The 23,622-nt window shown below is 42.7% G+C and overlaps 1 protein-coding gene across 1 annotated transcript in view; it reads left to right on the top strand.

Moving 5' to 3' along the window:
• The first annotated feature begins 8,234 nt into the window (after window positions 1–8,234).
• The window catches only part of LRRC31 (leucine rich repeat containing 31), a 31,206-nt gene continuing 15,818 nt past the window's right edge, over window positions 8,235–23,622 (top strand). The window contains 10 exon segments of the mRNA XM_007197534.2: window positions 8,235–8,330; window positions 8,332–8,418; window positions 13,898–13,904; window positions 14,098–14,241; window positions 15,987–16,154; window positions 18,800–18,964; window positions 19,184–19,301; window positions 19,607–19,674; window positions 20,469–20,633; window positions 23,300–23,467. Of these exon segments, the coding sequence (XP_007197596.2) occupies window positions 8,235–8,330; window positions 8,332–8,418; window positions 13,898–13,904; window positions 14,098–14,241; window positions 15,987–16,154; window positions 18,800–18,964; window positions 19,184–19,301; window positions 19,607–19,674; window positions 20,469–20,633; window positions 23,300–23,467 (1,186 nt within the window).

The raw sequence follows: 23,622 nt of genomic DNA, 5'->3' as shown, positions 1-23,622 counted from the left end.
GCTTTGTCAGAACCCAGCACTGCGTAATGTACATATACATGCTTGTTATACAAATGTTATTTGTCTCATTAAGTTCCTCTGTCAGGAAGCTGCTCCTGTTTTGAGAACATTTAAAAGGGAGCATAAGTAATGCAATTGGGATGAGCTGCATTGAGCCTCCAGCTTAAGGACCAGAGGAGGGTAGATACTTCAAACCTCTCCAGGCCTATATTATTTTCTGTGACTAACTGGATAGTGCTTTTAAAACTCTCTAATTTTCTTTGCATTTCCTTTATCTTGGGCTGCTTTCATGATCAGGATATGTCTAGGTAGAACTTTGATTCTCAGAATTCTGTGAGTCTTGATGTTCTCCTGGTGCTGGGCACAGGGGAGGTGATATCTAGGTAAGGAGAATGTTGGGAGCATCTAAACCCATCTGGTGACTTTTTGAGCTCAGATGGATACGTTCCTTATGCTACAACAGCGGTCCCCAACCTTTTTGACATCAGGGACTGGTTTCCTGGAAGACAATTTTTCCACGGACGTTGGCGGGGGATGGGGGAGGAGATAGTTCAGGCAGTAGTGCGAGGGCTGGGGAGCGGTAGATGAAGCTTCACTCACTGACACGCCGCTCACCTCCTGCCGTGCGGCCCAGTTCCTAAAAGGCCGTGGACCGGTACTGGGGGTACCGGGGACTGGGGGTTGGGGGACCTCTGTGTCACAATTTGCCAATAAGGAGACGGGTTCACTGCAGGAAACAACTAATGACCAACAGCCCTAAAACGGGAGAGAAGATCCCATGGGCAGGCTTGTCACTACATCCTTCATGATAACTCACTGCATAATAAGGGATGCATGGGTGGCTGATGATATAAGGAACTAAGTATTAGGGGCTGTGGAGAGGCCAGGAAGGTATTGGCTGCACCTAAGATCCTACACTCAAGACTGGTCTCTGTCCTCTGTTACCTTGGGACCCCAGAGGGGCCTTGGGTACAAGTGGAGGGCCTCACAGCAAAGAGAAACCATCATTCCTACTCCCTGGCGGTTATTTCTAGATCTTCGCATGAGCATCCGATTAGCCCTAATGGTTGGAATAAATGCCACCTACCTCATAGTCCTGGTGGTGATAATGATTATGATCATGATGACATCAGAATCTAACATTTATTGAGTTCTGGCTATGTCACAGGCACTATAATAAGCATCTGACATGCATCATCTCATCTAATCATCACAAAATACTCTGTATTATATGTTATTATTATAACTTCTATTTTACAGAAGACAGTATTGAGTCTTAGAGGTTACAGATGTCCGGGATCACACAAAAAAGAAGTAGCTGAGAAAAACCTAAATGTAATAAGATTTTATTCAGGCAACCTATTCCAACTCTTTTATTCTTTTGTCTACTATTTACATCTGTATTTCTAAATAATACACTTATACTGTCATTTCAACTTAGGTACTATCTATTGTCTTCCTGGTAGGGCAGATGAGAATTTATTTCTGTAAACCTCTATAAATTTCCCCTTTCCACAGCCCTTCAATATGGTTATTCCAGAGTTTTGTAATATAACATTTACTGTTATATTATGACAGCTATGTAAAAACTGTTCACATCTTAACCATAAAGTATGTCAGAAATGTATGTACATTTTTTCCTGTAGTTAATAATAGCTTCATTTTTTAGTAACAGCTTTATTGAGATAAAATTCACAAAATATAATTCACTCATTTAATGTGTACAATTCATTGGTTTTTAGTAGATCCACAGAGTTGTGCAACCTTCACTACAAACAATTTTAGGACATTTTAATCTCATCGAAAAGAAACCACTTACCCTTTAACTGTCACCTTCCCCTTCCCCCGCTTTCCCTTACACCTCTCAGCTTTAAGCAATCATTAGTCTACTTTCTGTCTCTCTATATTTGCTTATTCTGGATATTTACTATAAATGGAATCTTATATGTGGTCTTTTGTGTCTGGCTTCTTTCACCTAACATAATGTTTTCAAGGTTCATCCATATTCTAGCATATATCAGTACTTCATTACTTTTTTTAGGACCAAATAATATTCCATTGTATGAAATCACATTTTATTTATCCATTCATCCGTTGATGGACACTTGGATTGTGTTTACCTTTTGCCAGTCTGGCAGTTCCTCAAAACTGTTGACAAACAAATGTTGGTTTGTCTTTGCCTATCTTCTATTCACAGCTCTCGCTTTCTCTTGAGTCCTTCTGTATCTTAGAGCAGTTTTTATTTTTTTATTTTTTTTGAGTTTATGAATTTATTTTATAACTTTACACGTTTAAATTTTTAAAAATTCCAAAAGGGGAGGAGAGTTCATCACAAGCTTTATAATACATAAGCTCTGAGAGCACACTTTAATTATTTTTTAAAGTAACTGATAATTCTGAAGATTTTAACAAATACACAGTTGAATTTAAATTCCATGTGTTGTTGAAGATAGCCAAGTGTTCTATTCCAAGGTACAGTCCCAAACCAACCAATGTTTGGAGGAGAATTTCTACAAATCAAAAAGACTTATTTTCTTTAACATGCACTAATACGTATAACAAACATTCATAACTGTTAGAGTTTTTAAATGCCCATAATTCTTTGATACTCCCTCCTTCAAAGAGTGGGGCTCTTTCTTCACCTTGAGTATGGGCTGGACTTAGGGACTCCCTTCTAACGAATGGAATACGGTGGGAGGGATGGTGTGTGACCAGCTCATCGCAGGCATAACTGCTTCCTCCTTGCTTTCACCCGCGAATCATGTGCTCTGGCATGTCAGGTGCCAGTCTGTGAGAATATATCAGGCAGCCCTATGAAGAGGCCCACATGGTGTACCTTAGGAGAGGAGGGTACACCAGGACTGCTTTCCTAGCTCGATGGCTTTGCTGTTGTTATGCTAAAGAGTCAGACAATATTGCCTTATGCTTTTTGAAACTACCTTTTCTGCCCCTTCTCCCACTTCATCTGGATCTTCTCTTGCCTTTGCTCATAGTATCTCTGTGCTGCTCAATTTAGATTCTACTGCCAGCAGATCCTTCTCCGTGAGGGACTTTGTCCTGGAAAGGAGGGTCAATTGGTTAGTTCTGAGATTTAGTAGGGCCCAGACTGTCCCACACCATCTAATCTTTCCTTTGCCTTCACCCTTAGAACCTAGCTCTGGCACTGTTCCCCAAAAACCCAATTAGCTTTCTATGCTGAGTGGGCACATTTAGATTTTAGGGTAAGTACCTTTGGCAGTTTGATTACAAGTCGGATGCTGTTCAGTGCCACCAGAGACCCTTTGCCTGCTTTCGACTTCCTGCTGCCCACTTGCTGATACCCTGTGGGTCTTTCTGCTATCAGTTAATCCGCCCTTTCCTTGTATTCGAAGTTCACAGGATACCTTACTACTTTTATAGTAGATAATTGTTGTGCGTTTGTTGTGGTGGTGGTTACTGTTAGAGGAATAGGTAGATTCAAAACTACACGATTGCCACTTTAATCTTGCACAGAAATGATCACATTTTTAATTTCTAGAAGTTCCTTTATTCCCTAGATTTCCCCCTTTTTACATCTTCTGATTCTTGGTTTATGGGCCCAAGAACTCTCAAAGTATAATAGTGATTTAAAAACTTTTTTTCTTCTCCTTACTTTGTCCTTATTTTCTCCAAGTTCCCTTTTTCTTACGGTTTCTGCATCTCATTTTCATATCAGAGTCTTTCCTCAACTATCTTGAGGTCTTTGGCCCTCCGAGCGCTCGTAGAATGAGGGGCTCTGTGTATATAGGTAGGACTTGTCAATCAGTGGGCTTCTCTGTAATTGCTTGGGCAGCAACAGATTCCTTTAGTTGAGGGGCTCTACACAGTCAATATCTGCAGGTTTTTTCTCTTGGGCTGGTCAGTTTCCCAGGTAGGTATCCCCGCACCTACCTCTATTGGGTGCAGGAAGACGGTGATTAAGCTTGGTTGCCAGTGTGTTCTTAGAGGAACTAAAGGGGTCGTAGGGAGAGATCTCATGCTTCCGTACACAGACTTTACTTCACCCCCTATCCAATAAGGTACTCGAAACATGACCAGTGTCTCTGAATCCAGATCCTCTGTGTTTCAACAGTTTCTGAAAATAAACTTTCTATCTTTTCCAGGTGGGGGGATGAGGGCGGTCTCCTGTCTGCCCTGGGGAGAGAAATGGAATTTAATAGTTTAACTTCTTATACTTTTAAACTAATCATCCTGTTTTCAGCCCTACCCATTCCTACCTCTTCCTTCAGAGTTACCTGGTATAATCACTGGTTCACTTACTGAACCTTTGGGGATTCTGAAATTTGAAAAATCTGTTACCCCAAACTTTGCAGGGAATTAACTGTAAAGTCAGGCAAATGTAACCTCCTCATGCTCTCTAGATTCCAAAATTCTGTTGGCATCTGTCCAGTTCTCTTTATCCTTACAGATTCATGAAGTGATTGTGTTTTTTTAATTCCTTAATTGTTTAAATGGGGTTCAAAAGGAGTGGAGGTAAACACATGTTTACCTTTCTCATCTTTTTAATAGTTTTGTCATTCTTTTAATACATCCCTTTTCTGCTTAAATTAACTGAGAATAGTAATATTAACTAATGCAAGAAATATATCTACAATAATATGTTTTCAAGGCAAGAGGTCTAAATAGGGCTGAAGTAAGCCCATCAGACATGTAACTCAAGACACTGCATGCTGCCAGAATGCTTTAGAACCGAGTGACTGAAGTAAGTTTTAAAAAATTACCTAGGATTTTGGGCTTCCCTGGTGGTGCAGTGGTTGAGAATCTGCCTGCCAACAGGGAACACGGGTTCAGCCCTTGGTCTGGGAAGATCCCACATGCCGCGGAGCAACTAGGCCCGTGAGCTACAATTATTGAGCCTGAGCGTCTGGAGCCTGTGCTCCGGAACAAGAGAGGCCACGATAGTGAGAGGCCCGCGCACGGCGATGAAGAGCGGCCCCCACTTGCCGCGACTAGAGAAAGCCCTCGCACAGAAACGAAGACCCAACACAGCCATACATACATACCTAGGATTTTTACTTTATACTTATTAAAACTTACTTAGACATTTAGTTATGGATTTGTAAAAATCATGTTGTACTTCTACATACATAAGAAGAAAAATAAAAGCAGAAATTGATTAAGGTACTCTTAAAACTTCTTTACATTTAGAGTCTTAGCCTTGTGAATCATGTTTTTTTAATATATTAAAAAAAATTTTTTAATTGTAGTAAAAAAACCCCCACATAACATAAAAGTTACCATCTTAACCATTTTTAAGTGTGCAGTTCAGTAGTGTTAAATATATTCATATTGCTGTGCAACAGATCGCCAGAACTTTTTCATCTTACAAAAGTGAAACTCTGTACAGATTAGACAACAACTCCCCATTTCCCCCTCCCCCAAGCCCCTGGCAACCACCATTCTACTATCTGTTTCTATGAATTTGACTGCTTTATATACCTCATGTAAGTGGAATCATACAGTATTTGCCTTTTTTATGACTGGCTTTCTTCTCTTATGTCCTCAAGTGTCATTCATGTTGTAGCATGTGTTATGCTTTTTAATAAAGTAAGTTTTGTGGAGAAAGAAAATGCATTTCCCTTTAAGAAGCAACATTGAAAATATGATTCACTCTGAAAACACTGGATCAAAAATTTTAAGGCCTTTGAAAGCATTCCTCAAAAATGCTTTAAAATATACGTTAAGCCTAAACCTCAGGATGGAAAAGAAAAAAAAGTATGCCTCACTTTTACAAAAACAAAAATCGCTTCAGTGCAAGAGAAATTACATGCCAAATATGTATTATCCTTGGGGTTTCATGGCAAGTAACCTTACCTATGATAATACAGTAAATATAATACAGTAACTACTCTATTAAATGCCAGCCATTAGTTTCCCCAGAGGGCTCTTAAATGAACGCCTCTGATCCTGGGAGGAGAGGCAAAACCCTGGTTTTTAGCTGCTGTATTCTGGTTATGTTGTGATCTGAAAATTTCCCCAAATCCAGTTTCCAGGATTTACCTTCACAGAGTAAAACCCAGTGCAGAGACAAGGGGGAAGCCATTCTTAAAGCTCGAGTTGGTGTGGGAAGCCTGAGTACTTGCACAAGTTTGTATATAAAGAGAAATTTCCCAAATACATTTTGAAAAAATTTCTTTTCTAAGCGTGAGCATGGTAACCTACTGCTTAACCCACTGTATATTAAGAAATATGCAGGTGCTTTCCCTCTTGTTCTCACAAGTCTGCCTTTCTTGCACTTGTTCCTTTTCTGATTCCCTGTTAGCTCTCAGTTGCTTCCTTCTCTTGCCTTCCTCTTCTTTCTGCCTTCCTTGTTCCCTACGGTATTTTGTTTCCTCCTCCGATCACTCGAGTCCTGTGTACTTTCTGACCTTCCCTGGCTCCCTGGTCTTTCCCATCCTGCTCTGTGGTGTACTCATCTGCACATAGAACCAGCGGGGCCTCACCAGCTGGGTGGGGTTTCACTTGGGGAAATTACCACATCCTGGAGCACCATCCAGCAGTGTTTTCTTAAGACGTGGGAGTTGGAGTCACAGCAACTGGGGGGGGAAGTAAAAGCATTTACTGTGATGGCTCTCCAAAGAATGGCAGTGTACAAACCTCCCAAAGGTGAAATTGAGTGAAAATGACCATAGAGGTAAGTCTTGGGTGGGAGCCAGGGGACCAGTGAAAGGAAAAGCGCCCCCGGGGTGATGGTGGAATCAGGATGGGACAGTCAGGGCAGCAGGTTGTGGCTGGATTCACAAGCTGAAGGTCTGTCTTTCCCACCCAACCTACTGAGGCTCGGTCAGCTATGGGGCTGTGGCTGGAACACTTGTCTGGTTTCCTTGCTGTCTGTTCCTGCATAAACCTGGTGGGCCGGATCCTGCTTCTAGTTTGGAGAAAAAAAAAGGATGCCCAGTTGTGACTTCTAAAATAGTACTCCGTGTGTATGGAAATTTCCATCCCCCAAGCATGGAGGTGGGCTCTACAAAGTCATTTTGAGGATCCCCTGTGTGCAAAATGTTTCTTGAACCATTCTGGAACATTGTAAGACCTATTTTTATAGGGAGGAAGCCATGAACATTGTAACTTTAAGAATACCTATTAGGCCCTAGCCTAAGGACAGAATCTAAATTTTATTAACAGAATCTAAAATTTCATTTATAGTTTTATCCCTTTAGTTTAAGTCTTGAACCCTCTCTTAAAATGTAAGCAAATCCCCGGAGGGATTCATAGATTTACCCATGTAAATCTTGAGCCTCAAATCATACCAGAACTACCCCTAACCTCCATCCTCCATTCTTGCTCCAGGCAGACCAGAATTCACTCCTAGAGGTAACCCCAGGCTCCTTTAGATCTTCATACCTGGAAGTTTCTGAGCCTGATTTTTCTGCCTGGGACACTTCCTTCTCTCTCCTCTTTTTAGCTATCTCAGTTCTTCAAAACCCAGGCAATGCCACTCATTGTTCAAAGGCTGTGCTCCAAGACAGGCTTGGTCCAACTGTGGGTTCCCTGACTACGTGGGTCTCTCCTCCCTGACAGCCCTTGCTCCAGTGTAACCATCTTTCCACCAGGTTAAGACTTCAGTGATATGAGCTGTGTCTTGTTTATCATTGAATCTCTTAGCATCGAGAACAGTGAGTTCTGTTTATGGAGTGAATTAATTATTTACTGCCAATGTGTTCAATTCTTTACTGTGTTTCTATGGGGTGTGGGTCAAGGGCTGCAGTAGAGAAGGTGAGAATGCCAAGAGAAAAAGAAACGGTAAGCCAAGAGATGCAACTGGGGTCCCTGGAAGCAAACTCCTCTGGGCGACAGTTTTGCAAAGGGCCAGACAGCTTAGAGGCATGCCAAGTGCTCTGACGCTCTCTCTCCCGGAAGTTAACTTTAATTGACTGTTGAAATTTTAAAAGTATTGACACATTTAATGCACTTGCCAAAGTGGTATTTAATGAACTGTATCTCACAATAAAATAAGGCAAAGTTTAAAACTCAAATTTGCTTTGGATTTGTATCTGCTACCATCTGTTAGTTCCAGGATCCTGGGTTGCATCCTTCTTATTTTTATGTTAAACACTACCAGCAATAAAAACAGAAAGTAAGGGGGAAATAAAGACAGGTGTAAGGAAGTTAGGATTTCACACAGGCTTGACAGACTCTTGTTTTCTTCTGAAATCCTAGAAAACAGAAAACCACAGGAAGATGGCTTATTGAGAAAGACACCCTTCAACTTGTCCATGAGTCAAACAGGGAAAAAGAGTTCCTCAGATGGAGAAACTAAATCCCAGACTTCATTTGTCAACAAATGCATCAGGGGGGTCAAAATTCAGGTCCCCCAAAGCTGAAAACAGAAAAGAGAGCCATGACCTTAAAACAACTGATTTTCGACCCAGCGACGAGACACCAAAACCTAATGAGTCTGTTCTAAGCATTTATTTTGTTAAATGCTTTAAATATATTGCTCATTTTCCTTTTTTGTTTTGGCCATGCCACACGGCTTGCGGGACGCCAACCAGGGACTGAACCCGGGCCCCCAGCAGTGGCAGCATGGAGTCCTAACCACTGGACCGCCAGGGAATTCCCCTCACTTTCCTTTTAAAGTATCAAAAGTAATACGTTGCAGAAAGGTTTAGAGAAAAATACCCTATTTCCTTTCATTCTAACACAAATGGTCATTTCTTCAAGATTCTTTTCAGCCTTTCATTCATATACATGCATTTATGGTCAACCAACCAGTCAAACACTGAGTATCAGCTATGTGCCAGTCACTGTTATTAGAAGTACAGCCATGAAAAAGAGAACATTTACGTACATAAAGAACCAAAAGCAGATATAATTTCTGTGTGATAAGTCATATGTAGACAAAGCAGGCTGAGGATACAGAGAATGATGGGCTGGGGGTGCTATTTTAGATGTGGTTGGAAGGAAGGAGTCTCTGATTTGGTGGCATTTCAGTTGAGATATGAAAGTCAGCCACGTAGAATGAATGAAGCCAGCTACACAGGTATTTGTGGGAGTAGTTTTCTGGGCAAAGGGATGTGTAAATGCAAAGGCCCAAGATGGGAATGAGCCTGGAGTGCTTGAGAGCAAGCCAGGAGGTTAGGCATGCTGAAGCAGGATGAGAGATGGAGAGAGGATGAGAGTAGTGGGAGACAAGTCAGAGAGGTAGCTGGGGCCAAACGGACGTACTTTGTACAGTTGTAAGAGCTTATAAAGCCCGCTTGATCTTACACGGAGCTGTGATCCTACTGAGACATATTATACTGCTCAGTTCTCATATTGTTACATGATGTTCATATGCCTTATTTTGACAGTGGTGTAATATTCCATTACATGCCTATGCCATAATTACTAAAGTTCCTTTTCTGCCCTTTAGTGAATATCTTTGGCTTTCCCTCTCCCCTATTTTCTGCTTTACTCTGTTTCAGCTAATTAGCATAAATTCCCAGAACACAGATTACAAATACAAGGGTTATGAAAATATTGCCAAATCTCTCTCTAAATTTATGTGTCATATACAATGCCATCACTATATTATTAGATTAAATGTATTTTTAAAACACTTTAAACTTTTTATGCAAACATATACAAAAGAAGAGAGAACAGTATGAGTCCCCATGACCACCTCCCTCTAACAATTACCAATCCATGGCCAATCTTGTTTCATTTATACTTACCCTCGTGTCCGTCAGATTATTTGCACCAAATGCCAAAAATATCATTTTACCTGTAAGCAGATTGAATGCATTTTTGGAAGTAGAAAATTAAGACGTCTACCTTTAAAAGAAGGCAATCAGAAAGTTGTTGATATTTGTTCTAAAGTATGATTTGGAGCTTCAGGAACATGGTTAATGGATACCCATGACCATGATTCAATTAACCGTGCAAGGCCAGTCAGCTGGTTATCCCAGAGGGCAACACCATGCGTGGCTTCTCCATTTCCATTTCTCCCCAAATCCAGTGGCCCCTGGAGTCACGTGAATTCTGTCCTCCAAACAGCTCTGGGACCTCATTCCTCCTCTCCACTGCTGTCCTGGCTTTCATCGTCTCTTGCCTGCACCACTGCCGCAGCTTTCTCCCTGGTTTCTCTACTCCTGGTCTTGCTCTATGGCCAACCTGTCCTCCACACTGCTACCAGGTGCTCTTTCCAAACCACAGATACTGTGGTGTCTCTCACTGGTTTAAAATCCTTCACTGAGTCTTTCTTGCCTTGAAGAGAAAGTCTATACTCTCCAGCATGGTCTTCAAGGTGTTTGTGATCAGTTGCATATCTCTTCACAACCTCTGCCTTCCCCCCAATCTTATGTTCATCCTCTACTCCTGACATTCTGACTGACTGTTTCCTGAACTGGCCACATTCCCCCGAAGTGGGTCCCTGTGCCTGGAAAGACCTTCCCTTGTGGCATCCTCCCTCTGCATCCCTCCCCCATTTTTCCCTCCCTCATGTCCACCCACCTGGCTGACTTTCACTCACCCTTTAAGGTGCAATTTATCTACCACGTTCACCTGGAAGCTTCCCAAGACCCACCCACTGGACTTTGGACCCTCTGTGGCTTTCTTGTCTGTCTGCTCCATTAGACAGGTAGCTCCTTGGCAACAGGAACTTGTTACCTCGGTTCGCTGTACAGCATCACCCATGTTACAAGCATGTAAAAATGTTTCATGAAAGCATTGGGATTCTTGGTTGTAAACAACGGAAACAAACCCCTACAGGTTTAGCTTGGAAAAGAACCTAATGAGAAGATACTGCTTGGCTCACAGAATCACCTGGAGAAGCAAGAGCTCGGTTCAGCAGTAAAGCAGCCAGAAAAGGCCCCGAATCACTCCATGGAGCTGCTTATGTGTGGTCACTTTGCACCCTCCACGGCGTGCCAGCCAACCTGCATCAGCTTTGACTCATCTGTTTTATATATTGAGGTGTGACATAAGATATTTTTTGAAGGAAGGGTTTTATAGATTAAAAAAAAAAGAAATATATGGTCTGTAAGGAGATGCCCGGGGGCCTCATAAATTGGTACTCATATTTATACTTAGGTGGTTTGATAAAGATTTGTCATCTTGATTTATTTTGGTAATTGAGGAACTGTAAAACTAATATTCATTCGTTCATTCAGTTATTTGTTCATTCAACAAATGTTTACAAAGTACCTCTGATGTAAAAGGCATTGCAGAGTCCCATCTTCCTGGGAGGCCTCAGTAACTTTAAGTCACTATGCTCCTGAGAAATGAACCAGGCAGGAATTATAATTTCCATTTTATAGATGAGTAAACCAAGGCTCAGAGAAGTTAAGTGACTTGCTTACCTGATGGACCCATGAGTTGAACCAGGTTTTCCAGCTGTGCTGCCTTGGACTTGCCAATCATATAAATATTACAGAGCTTCCAAGTAGGATGTGGTCTGAGAAGAGATTTCTGAATCTGTCAACTGGTTGGTTGGTGGACCGCACCCCACCAGCCTGCAAATCTTGTAGCTGCTCAGCCTTGAGACCAAAGAAAAAGCCTCGAGACAACAGAGACATCAGAGTTCATTGGTTAAGGGCCATCTTACACAAAGGTCCTGGAGCAACACTCCTTCCATGGATGGCCGGCAGCAGACAGGACATGGCAACAGCCTTCACTACTTGGTGGAGAAGGAGGCTACCATTTATAGGGGAACTGATGTCAGGTGGGCTCCTCAGTTACCACGGAAACCAGCAGCAGGGGCAGGGGGCAAGCACGCACACAGTTACTGATTAAGCCCAGTAATTAAGAGGATTGGATAGTCATGTGAGTGAAGCAGGGCCTGGTGGAACAGGGGATGGACAGAGAGCAAGAGAACAGCCATCTTGAATGGCCTGACCATATATAGGCCATTGGTGGTGACCTCTGAGAAACAATTTATTTGGCTAGGCGAGTGTGGCAACCAGAATGTAGAGGGTTAACTGGTAACTGTGGTGAAGAAATGGGGTCAGCAAGTACAAACCATTCTTTCCAAACATTTGACAGTAAAGGAAATGATTGACACAACAGTGGCTTGAGGAGAAAACAAAGAAGAAGAAGGTTTGGTGAGGCTGGAACTTGAGCACGATTGTAGGTTGAGCCTATGGAGATAAAAAGCTAAAAACCAAAAGAGAGAGCAATAAGATACAATGCAGAGAAAAAAAAATTTTTTTTTTAATTTATTTTTGGCTGTGTTGGGTCTTCGTTTCTGTGCGAGGGCTTTCTCTAGTTGCGGCAAGCGGGGGCCACTCTTCATCGCGGTGCGCAGGCCTCTCACTGTCGCGGCCTCTCTTGTTGCGGAGCACAGGCTCCAGACGTGCAGGCTCAGTAATTGTGGCTCACGGGCCCAGTTGCTCCGCGGCATGTGGGATCTTCCCAGACCAGGGCTCGAACCCGTGTCCCCTGCATTGGCAGGCAGATTCTCAACCACTGCGCCACCAGGGAAGCCCGAGAAAATTTTTTTAAGAACAAAAACTTTAAAAAGCACCTGCACATAATGGGCTTTGGAGCCGATTGCTCTGGGTTCAAATTCTGACTCTGCTGCTTACTACTTAACAGTCTCTCTGAGTCTCAGTTTCCAAAGCTATGAAATAGTGTAATTGTGACTCTGCATTAAGTTTACACAAAATGCCCTGTACTCACATCCTCTATCCACAACTCTCCTCACCCAAAATTAGGGTTGCCAGAAAAAATACACACAATATTTGGGACATACTTTTACTAAACAATGATTCCTTGTTTACCTGAAGTTTAAGTTTAATCGGACGTGCTATTTTTATTTTTCCTAAATCTGGCAACCCTACCCAAAACAAAACATCTTGTATCCAATGTACCATAATAAAAATTGAAGGCCAAAATGAAGAGGTAAACGGTAGGTGGATGATGCTGCCCCCTACTGGTAGAATGTGGCAACACCAACCGTCCCCGCAAAGATGTACAGCCTGTAGGTGGTTTTCTTAAAAATAGCAAGCCACCAAGAAAACAAAACAAAACAAAACAAAGCAACAAAACAAAACAAAACGAAAATAGCAAGGCACCAGACACTGTGGAGGAGAGGGGGAGTTTTTATTATCCTGCTAATATTTTAGTCTAAATTTACTACTACTGTAATGCCACTATCTTTTCATTTCCAATGGTACTAATATATTTCTTTTTTGCTATGTGGTTGTATACGTTTTGTCAGGGGTAGTAGAGTATTACTGCACATTCAGAACTTATGTTTTCCTATTGGATTCCAGTATACTCTTTGCATGTGTTTTAAACTGTACATTTTCACTTACAAAACCTCTTTAAAGTCACTGTCAGTACATGCCTATTCATTTTTCCTTACAAAAGTACGATGTGTTTCACATGTGTCTTAAATGTTGACACATGCAGTAGGTAAAGCCCTGGTACATAGTAGGCACTCAATAAAATTATAGCTTTTTATTTTTATTTATTTAACTTTTAAAAATTGTAGTGATATCATGTAGTGTGGTATTATTACAGTGCAACTTGGTAAGGGTGCCACATAAGAAGTCCCTAATGACGAGGACACATGAGGCTTTCTGAATGTATTCTCTGGCAGGAGTTGAGAAAATACAAAAGCTCTCCCAGGGGCTACTCTCTCCGGATGTGTCAATTGAAGGGTCTAGGAAATGAGCGGCGAGTGCTTCACTCGCTCCCTTTAGCCATCTGAAGCTCATCAGTGGTGAATGCAGTGCTTCCCCTTCCTCACCTGTCTGGTTAGGAGGCCAGGACCTGGGCATACCCCCAGCATTGCATTCACGAAAGATGTTTGTGCGTCCTTCCAGCAGCGCTGTCTTAAACGCTGTGCTAACAAGTTTACCTCTTTGTCCAGAAGCAAAGCTCCATCTACATGCAAGAAGCCCAGGTCAGGCCACGAAAGAAAAGCCACGGAGTTCCTCAGCCTCCTTTGTAGGAAACGGGTCACTGGAGCGGCCAGTGTTGAGCACCGACCGCAGGAACAGAGGTCAGGTTTTGTCCCCTTCTGAGATGAGGTTTCACAAGGGACCAGTTCAGCGTTGTTGTCCGTCTTCTCACTTGTCTTATGGCGATCATTATGCATCTTTAATACACTCTGTCATTCACAGCAAATTCTTCTTTATTTTTATAATACAGCTAAGACTATCACTTCAGAAATGGAATTAAGATCCAGGATGGAGGAAAATGAGCCGTTCCTGCAGAAGCTGGGCAAAAACCCTGTCGACAAGTGTCTAGATTTGAACAACTGTAGACTAACGACAGCGGATGTGAGGGAGCCAGGTCTGTATGGAGTTGACCTTGCCCAGAGGCACAGAGGGCCTTTGGGCTGGGGTGACCAGGGAAAGTGCTCGGTCCTCACTTGGTAACCCGAGGTCTGCAGGGTGGCCCAGACAACTCAGGAAGCGCAGATGCAACGCTATTTTTTTTTTTTAACAAGTTAATTGATTCTTCCTCAAGCTTCAAAGATTTGAGCGGAGTTTAAGAGGGAGGTTTGTTTGTTTTTCCTGAGCAATTTTACTTCTCTACTGATTACCTCTAGCTCCCTGAAACACATCTGTTCCTGCACAGGATATAAACTCATCCATAAAACTGAGCCCTGCTGGGAATTTAAAGAGGCATCTTGTTGTTACCTGTGGAGTGAAAACTATCACTACCAGCAATTATTGCTCACACCTTTTTACACAAAAGTGCAACTACTGTTTGTGACAATCTAGCAGGAGTTTGGTTGCGAAGAACCATCTCCCCAACACCCTGTCACCACCTTTTTAAAAAACCCTCTTTTTTCAGATACCTTAAATCAAGTCTTTAATCAAATTAGGTGTGTCTACCAACAGAGGTATCAAAAGAACTGCGTTTTGAGTGAGGGGTCCTTGAGTATTTTAATTAAAATCCATGCCATTATATTTGAGACAGATCTCTTACCAGGGAGCTCTAACCATGCCTGTGATTCTCAAATGCCCATGTACATGTCAGAATCTCTTGCAGAACTTGTGGAAATGCAGGCACTTGAGTCCAACCCAAACCGACAGAATTGAAATCTTTGAGGGTGGGCCCCAGGAATCCTGTTTTTTTCCTTCTTAATGTGTTCAATAGGCTTTCATACTTTATAAAGTTAGGATCATGGTAAACAAGATGAAGTTGCTAAAGTGCTTTGAATGCTAGTAAAAAGAAAACATATTTTTTGCCCCCTAAGCATGTTTTTAGAATTTCTTCGGAATTGTGGAAGGTCAGGAATTGCTATGCCTGTAACTCTAGAAGCTCACCATGCAGCGTCTGACTGCTGCCACTATTTTAACATTCAAGATAGATGTTTAAAAGCAAGCAAGCAAAGACACTTTCGCCCCTTGACTTTGGCATTTCCACTCTTAAGTCTTGTTGCTGCAGGAGATAAATATGACCTCTGAGAATCTTGTTCACAGAGAGTAACTTCAATTTTCGTGAGCAATGGAGGAGACTCAGAGAAGGTTCTGGTCAGGGTTTGTGCCAGTCTAAACCTGCACATGTTGGCCCATGTAGGTATAACAGGAACTTTGTAAGGTGGTGACTCCCAGGTGATCAAGATAAGAAAGAAAAGGTAACGGGCACCCTCAGTCTCAGCGGTCCTGCCAATGGAGTATTCCCCAGACCTTCAGCCTGAGGGTCCAATAGGACGACAGGGTGACGGGTGTCAGGGGGTTTTGCAAAATAAAAGGACCAATATACACAGTACAGTGACAGTGGTAGTAACAGTCCTAGCAGTAGAATTACAATTTCCACTACAATAAAGGAGTACTTATGAAATCTTATGGAAACACCACTGCATTTTCAGAGTGCAGTTATTTGGCGGAAATAGAAAACGTCCCAAGAAACAGGTAAAGTAAATGTCACAGTGTCTCCAGTTGTGCGGCTGAGAGATCCCTGCTTTGTGGAAAGTCAGCAAGTCCACCCTCCTTCTATCCTCTTACAGAGCAACAGGCAGTGGATCCTATTTACTACAAATCACAAATTACACACGCAAATCTGTTTTTTCTTGTGTTCACTTCTAGTTGCTTTGCTGCCTTCTCTCCCAGACTTGGAAAAACTGGATATTTCCTGGAATGATTTCATAGGCAGAACCCTCCATTTACTCATGCAGCAAATGCATCTTGTCAGCAAGTTAAAAATTCTGAGGCTGGGTAGCTGCAGACTTACTGCTGATGATATTCGAGCACTGCGTATGATGAATGCTTCCCTTAAGAGATGGCTCTTAAGGATCTTTGCAACCCAAACCCTCAGGGGGGAATTATCTGGGTCACCACCCCCTCAGGTGCCCATGGACGAGGATGAGAGCGCTGCCTGTATATGATGTGATACTGTCTTGAGCACTTGTATACCTTCTAAGGAGCTGTGTAACCTGCACCTAGCATCGTGCTAAGCCCTGGGATAGAGAAGGGAACAGGCTGACCAAGCCTCTCTTCTCATGGAGTTTAAGTGGAGATAGTAACTGTAAAATGTGCTCACTTTGGGTCTGTTACCTCATCTGTAAATTAGAGGAGCTGGGATAGATAATAATTAAGTTCCTTTCCATTCCAAAAGAGTACTTCTCTCTTCTCTTTTCCCATTCCCATTTTTTAAAAAATGATCAGAACAAGATTTTTCAATTAAAAGCAATGATTTAAATAGGACTAGAACCTCAATTAAGTTAGTTTATAGTATATCAAACGTTGGATAACATAGAACATAAGATAAAATTTGTCATGCTACTAACCCAGCTGCTTTACTGGGTTATGAATGCTGGGTTGTTTAGAATGCTTGCTGGTTTTAGATGTAATTAATACTTTTTCTGTCTTCTTTTTGTCTGAAGTTTCTTATTTCGATCATGTATTTTGATCATTTATATCTCTGCAAAGATTTCTGTAAAAGCAACAAAATTTATGCCAATGTCTTCTCTCTAATCCTTCCCTGGAAAATGGGGGCCAGCTGATGTTTCCTGGTTCACCCTTCCTATAGCTAAGGGAAAACGTTATACATCTCAGAGCTGGCCTGATCCTTTCAAATCCTAGTCCCACTTCTAATTCTCTTTGTGACCATGGACAAAATACTTAAACTTTCTGAGCCTCAGTTTTATTATCTCTGAAAAGGGGTGATATCCACCTCAAAAAAAATTATTGTGAGCATTAAATAATTTCTGTAAAGTACCAACTACATGCTTGACACATAGCAGGCGCTCAATAATCGATAATTCTTTCTTTCCCTATTCCTTCATCCAAAATTACCTTTCTGTGGTTTTTCATGATCAGTTTAGCCCCACTGGTTAGCAGCTGGTTATCGTGTACCAGGTTCTCAAATTTAACATACTGTTACTCAGGCATGAAAAGAAGTATAGATTATTTTCTATGACTAATCTAATCTTTTTCATGATCCACCATCCTTAAGAAACCAGGAAGTGGAATTTCTGCCCTGGGACCCACTCTAAACTCATCTGGTCCAGGAGAGAGTCTGCACCCTTGTCACTAATGTTTTGTGTCCTTTCCCCTCTCCCCGAGATTTTATCCTCTCTGGAAGGACTTCTGCATCCTCTCCACCAGGAGGGGCTTTCTTATCATCCATAGTCTGCTTAGCCTTAATGGCAGATGGACTATAAGGCGAATAAATGGTTTACTGATAAGAAAACATAAATCAGGAGGCATTTCAACATTATTACACCTGTTACAATTGCTTAGTGCAGGATTGCAAATGCCTAGGCCCTCCAGTGCCATATGCACTGCAGACAATCATGTACTCTTTCTCCCTGATCCTGGGGATGCCTCAGGGCGATATATACCCATGCCCCTTTGACTGGCAATGGCATACAAAATGACACCTGTTTATCCCTGGCTTATGATATTATAACTCCTGGAGAATTTGCATTTTAACCTGGGGCTCCTGGACTCCAAAAACCTTAAACCATGGAATAAATAACCAGTGGCAGAAGTTCCAGCCCAATAGTGGATGGTGGAAGAGAGGCTTCTGGACACAGTGGACCTTCCAACACTCTTAACTGGTGCTAAAATTGACTCCAGACATTGAGAAAGTACTTTTGTCATGTGTGCGGCTCACCATTCTGTTCTGCCCCCAAAGCAGTGAAAATTATTCCTAGGGGCTGATCTCCCCACAATTCCCCTGTTCTCTCCCAGCTTCCGCTCTGTAGCCCTCAGATGTTTCCTGTGTGAAATGGTATCAGAAATGTCAAGTGTCACCCCCCCCTCACTGCCTCCTCCTCCACCCCAAGGTTGCATCACTGTTATGAGCTGCTGGTGCCTGATGCTCTCTTACTGGTTCCTCCCTGCAGTGGTTGGATCAGTTGTGTGTGATATTCTTGATGTCAAAATGAGCTTTTCCTCTGTGGTGGCCAGTGCCCGGCTTTGCTTCTACCTCTGGCCAATCTTCCTCTGGCCAAAATATAAACAGTGCTTATGCTGGGGAATAGTATTATGGGTGATTTAAATCTTCTTCATGTTTTATTTATTTTCTAAGTCTTTTACACTTCTACCTCTGGCCAAGCTTCTCAGCAATGCTGATCCCCGGAGAAGGTGGTTGAGAGAAAGTAGACAGACTGGTAGAAATATTTACTACCATAAAAACAATTCGGTAAAACCACCCCTACTAACAGGTGGTCAGAACTCTGGAGGGACTAGACTTGCTGTGCCTGTGCATGTAGAAGCTCACCCTGCTGGGAGTGGGCAAGAACTGGGTCCTTTTCTCCTCCCTGTTCCCTGGCATCTAACCAGTAGCTGGCCCGGCTTCAATACTCCGTAAACAATGGCTGTATTGATTTTGAAATGAATTCCCTGCTTTGCGGATTAGCGATCAACCTGATCTTTGGGCCATTTTGTAACAGGAGAAGCACTTAAAGCGCTGCCTGAACTTGAGTTGAATTTGTCCTGGAACCGTAAAGTGGGAGGAAACTTGCCTCTGATCCTCCAGACATTCCGAGAAGGGAGCAAGAAACAAATGCTTGAGCTTGTGGACTCTGCCCTCACATCAGAAGATGGGGCATCTGTGGGTAAGTGGAATTTGGAAGAGTCCTTCCCAGGAAAAAATGTGAAGGCACCCATGATTGGATAGCTTGGAAATCAACGTTGGCTGTGTTTTCTCTCACCCTGAATTGAAAGAGTGGTTCACTATATCCCAGGTCACGTGAAGATGTACCTCCCTCCTGCCTGCCCCAACTTTCACACCCTGCATCTTTAGTGAGTTGTCCTTTGGATTTCCTTCCTTCCAGGTCAGTTGCTCCTTAGGCTGCAAAACCTTGAAGTACTTGATCTTTCTATTAACAGAAACATCGATGGCAGTCTCAACAGTATTGCTCAGGGATTAAAAAGTACCTTAGGGCTTCCCTGGTGGCGCAGTGGTTGGGAGTCTGCCTGCTAATGCAGGGGACACGGGTTCGAGCCCTGGTCTGGGAGGATCCCACATGCCGCGGGGCAGCTGGGCCCGTGAGCCACAACTGCTGAGCCTGTGCGTCTGGAGCCTCTGCTCCGCAACGGGAGAGGCCGCGATGGTGAGAGGCCCGCGCACCGCGATGAAGAGTGGCCCCCGCTCGCCGCAGCTAGAGAAGGCCCTCGCACAGAAACGAAGACCCAACACAGCCAAAAATAAATAAAAATAAAAATAAAAGAAGACACTGATTAAAAAAAAAAAAAAGTACCTTAAATCTGAAAGCCTTGAAGTTACATTCATGTGGATTACCACAAAAGAATGTCAAACTACTGGGTGAGTTAGCAATGGCTAAAGTTTCTATATAACTTTATAGTATATGGAATTTTTAAGCTGTTAGGAAATACAACAAAATATAAACAGTGGTTATGTTGGGGGATAAGATTATGGGTGATTTAAATCTTCTTCATGTTTTATTGATTTTCTAAGTCTTTTACAGTGAGCATACACTTTCATGATTACAAAAATAATCTTTTAAAACGGCTGACTCTGAAAAGGCCAGGATATTTTAGGTCGGAGAGAGACACTGTGCAAAATAACTGTGCTACTAAAGCTGTCCATTTTTCTCTTACTTTTGAAAATGCCAGCATTATTTTATGCTTAGTAGTAGGAAGGAATTGGTACTGATAAAAAGAACAGCTTCAGTGACATCTGTAGTTAAAATTTACTCTGCTATAGAGTAACCACATTAAAGAATAGGAAATGAAATGTGTTTTTAATCCCTTCAACTTCTAGAGCCTGTAAAATCCTTCTCCCTGGCAGTTTGAATAATTCTAGAATGCTATGACAGCACCAGTGCTCAAGGATAGTAAGGGAAGATTTATTAGTTGAAAGATTTTGATCAAAACCATTGACGATCAATGCAGATCACAGGGAGTGTGTATTTGAAGCCACTGTCAGGTCCGAAGGGGTAGATGGTACAAAGTGGACAGTTATCCCACTTTCTGGGCTTTTGTCAACATAGTGTACATATTGTCTCAGTCTCCCTTCTCCACACCTGCCCCTCTCCTGCTCCACTCCTGCCGACCGCCTTGTAATATGTCAGAATGGGGTTCTGACCTTCTTTGTAGATGCTGCTTTTAGATACTTGTGTGAGCAGAGGACACTAGACCTGTCCTGCAACAAGGAGATGAGTGGAGGGTTTGAAGACTCCCCGGGGCTGGCCACGCTCAAGCACGTGGAGGGGCTGGATTTTCACCAGTGCTCGCTGACGGCCGACGACACGGTGTCGCTGAGTAGGTACCGCAGAGCCGAGGGAGGACTCTTGGAGCCTTGGCATGTGTTTGCAAACCTGGCAAATTTGAGATGTGCTGTTTATGAAGTTACCGGAAGGATCACATCATAAAAGTTTTGTGAATGCCCCAATATAGTATTTGGCAAATATTAAGTGCCCAGCAATTGTTAGTGAATCTAAACTCCTCCTATACACATCTGTAAAGGATAGATGTGGCGCTTGAGGGAGAAAATTTTGAATTTATGTGGCTGTTTAGAAATGAATCTGCTACTGTCACAAAGTGTATTACAAATAGGGATGTAGAAGGAAAGCCAAAACGAAGGGTGTTGAGTCTTTCTCGCTAATCAAGTGAAGCCGAGGCACTTAGATACAAATGAAGTTACAGAAAGTCAGTGGGACGGTGCATAACGGGTGTACATTACAACTTTAGGTCACTACGCTTACTTTCCTACCACAGACATAGTCCTGTAACCTGTAATGTATACGTGCAGTTTCCCCTAAGAAGCAGCAAGCATACTCTTGAGATTAAAGGTTTTATTCCGCCTGCAGCCACAATAAACCTTCAGAATGCATCCAGACTCTGACCATGGCTTACCATCGAGACCTCTACTACCCTGGTCCAGCCCACTGTCACCTCATGCCTAGATTATTGCAGGAGTCCAGATGGTTTTCCTGCTCCTCTGTCGCTCTGACTGCATTCTCTGTTCCTTCCCCCCATTGACTACTCCCGCCACAGCATGTGTGCAGATGCTCACGCAGACCAGCCATGCTCTGCTCTCCCTCTGTACTACCAGCTCCTCCTGAGCAGGGATGGGGTTTTTTTTTCAGTATCTCTCTGTTGCTCATGCACAGGGTCTGGCCCATAGTTGGCAGCCAGTAAATGCTTGTTGAGAATGTGATGGATTGAATGAATCAATCAATAAAGAACGAGAAAAAGAATCTTTTGTTGTTGTTTTTAGTACAATTGGGGGAGAAAAACAGTAAAATAGGTCTTTAGGTCTAATATTGAGTTTTAGCCCTGCTAAGTTATTTCTTAGACCCTTATCCCTCAATTGGGGAAAATGAGAAGAGTTCAAGGCTTTCATGAAGATTTTAAAGTAGTAAACAATCCCTTTCTGAGCTCCAGGTGGAGACCGTGAGGTGTCACCATCCCCTTTTCTTATGAATGTCGTACCTGTGGAGACACTCCTGAATTACCAATGCACCAGATTCCAAATAATGAATTTCCCCTGCTACAACTGAATAACACGAGCGTCCTGTCTCATCTTATTGCTCAGAGGAAGATTAAAGTGCTAGAGGATCTGAATTGTTAATGCTAGTACAACAGAGGGATTAACCTCTCTTATCTAGATCTGCCACCAACACGGGTAAATGGCCCCAGAAAGGTAATGGTTATTTAATAACTGTAGTGAATTGCATTGTTCTCCTGCTTAATTTTGAAAAGATGGAATCGAAAATACATCCTGTTTATACCTTATGATGTTAAAGAATTGAACATTCTTTTATCTGATCATTCCCGATAGCTCCAAAGAAATGGAATTACAGGTCATTTAGCCAACAATGTTTGATTGGTCATCTAATTGTTTGAGGCACTGTGCTGTAGGCTGAGGGAATTCACAGGCAGGAGCTTCAGTCTGGTGGGGGCAGGAATAAACCAAATATGTGGTGAAATACAAGGTGCTGGGGGCGTTAGAAGAGGGAGACACCACAGCAAGTACCTGCCCTTTTTTCCTTCCCTTCCCCTTCCTTTCTCCTGTCCTTCCCTCCTTCCACTAACATTTGTGCCTCTGATTTCCAGGCTCTGAGGCACACTCTGGGCACGAAGCAGTCCCTACACACAGAGCTCACCTTTGGGGAGGGAGGGCAGAAGACAAACACATACACAAACAAATCACATAATGGGCAGTGCTGGGAGGAAAAGAAAAGAGGGAGATGTAATAGTGACCAAAGGGTTACTGTGGCTTTGGTGGCCCTGGAAGACTCTGAGGAGGTGAGCCAGCCCCACAGAGATCCCAGGATACTGCATTTCCCACATTGGAAAGAACTAGGGCAAAGGTCTGGAAGCAGGAAAAGCAGCAGAAAGATAGCGAAGCAGGGATAACTCCTGGCATAGCAAGGGCCTTCAGGACCCCACTCCGGTGCTGTTAGCCACAGATATCTGTTCTGATTTCTTGATTTCATTGCCTTTCTAGTACTTCTGACTTATATTCTGAGAAAAGAATGATCATATCAAACATTAATTGAGCAGTTAGTGTGTGCCAGGCACTGTACCAGGCACTTTACATATACCAAGTCGTTTTATCTTCCCATTGCCTCTGTGAAGTAGTATTGTTATTCTTCTTGAGAAAACTGAGGTTCAGAGAAGTTAAGTAACTTGTCCGAAACTACACAGTTCTTTAGTAGCAAATCCAGAATTAGAACCACCAGTTCTGTCTCCAAAGTCTTTGCTCTTAACTTCTAGCCTTGAGAGAGGCTTGGAGAAGAGCCCAAGCTGCATACTGGGAAGAATGGCTGGTGTGTATGTTGTGTGTAATTGTGTGTAAGGCAGGGCAGGGGTCAGAGAAGGAAGAGCTCTGCTTGCTGATCAAGAAGACTGTGGGACCCAAACACCCAGAAGACGCTTCGTGAGATGCTGCCTAAAACATGTCACTGTTGATGTTTTAATAGCCCAGGTTATCCCTTTTCTCTCGAGTTTTCAAGAATTGGATTTATCTGCCAACAGAAAGATGGGCAGCTCTTCTGAAAACCTACTCAGCAGGCTCCAATTTTTACCAGCATTGAAGTCATTTTTAATCAACAGCTGTGCTTTGGAAAGTGAGACTTTTACTGCCCTGGGTAAGAGCATTCCCCAAATCCCTGCAGGCACTGGTACCATAACTTCTGAGAGGGGAGGCCTCTCTTTGCCTACAAATGAATTTCATTCCAAGGCTTAGCTGTACACAAAGTAAAGTATTAATTTGTCTTTCTTTCAGGAAATATGCTCTCTTAAA

The sequence above is a fragment of the Balaenoptera acutorostrata genome, chromosome 4, assembly GCF_949987535.1.
Source record: "Balaenoptera acutorostrata chromosome 4, mBalAcu1.1, whole genome shotgun sequence".
In the NCBI taxonomy this organism is placed as follows: Eukaryota; Metazoa; Chordata; class Mammalia; order Artiodactyla; family Balaenopteridae; genus Balaenoptera; species Balaenoptera acutorostrata.
This window is presented reverse-complemented; position numbering and strand designations above follow the sequence as displayed.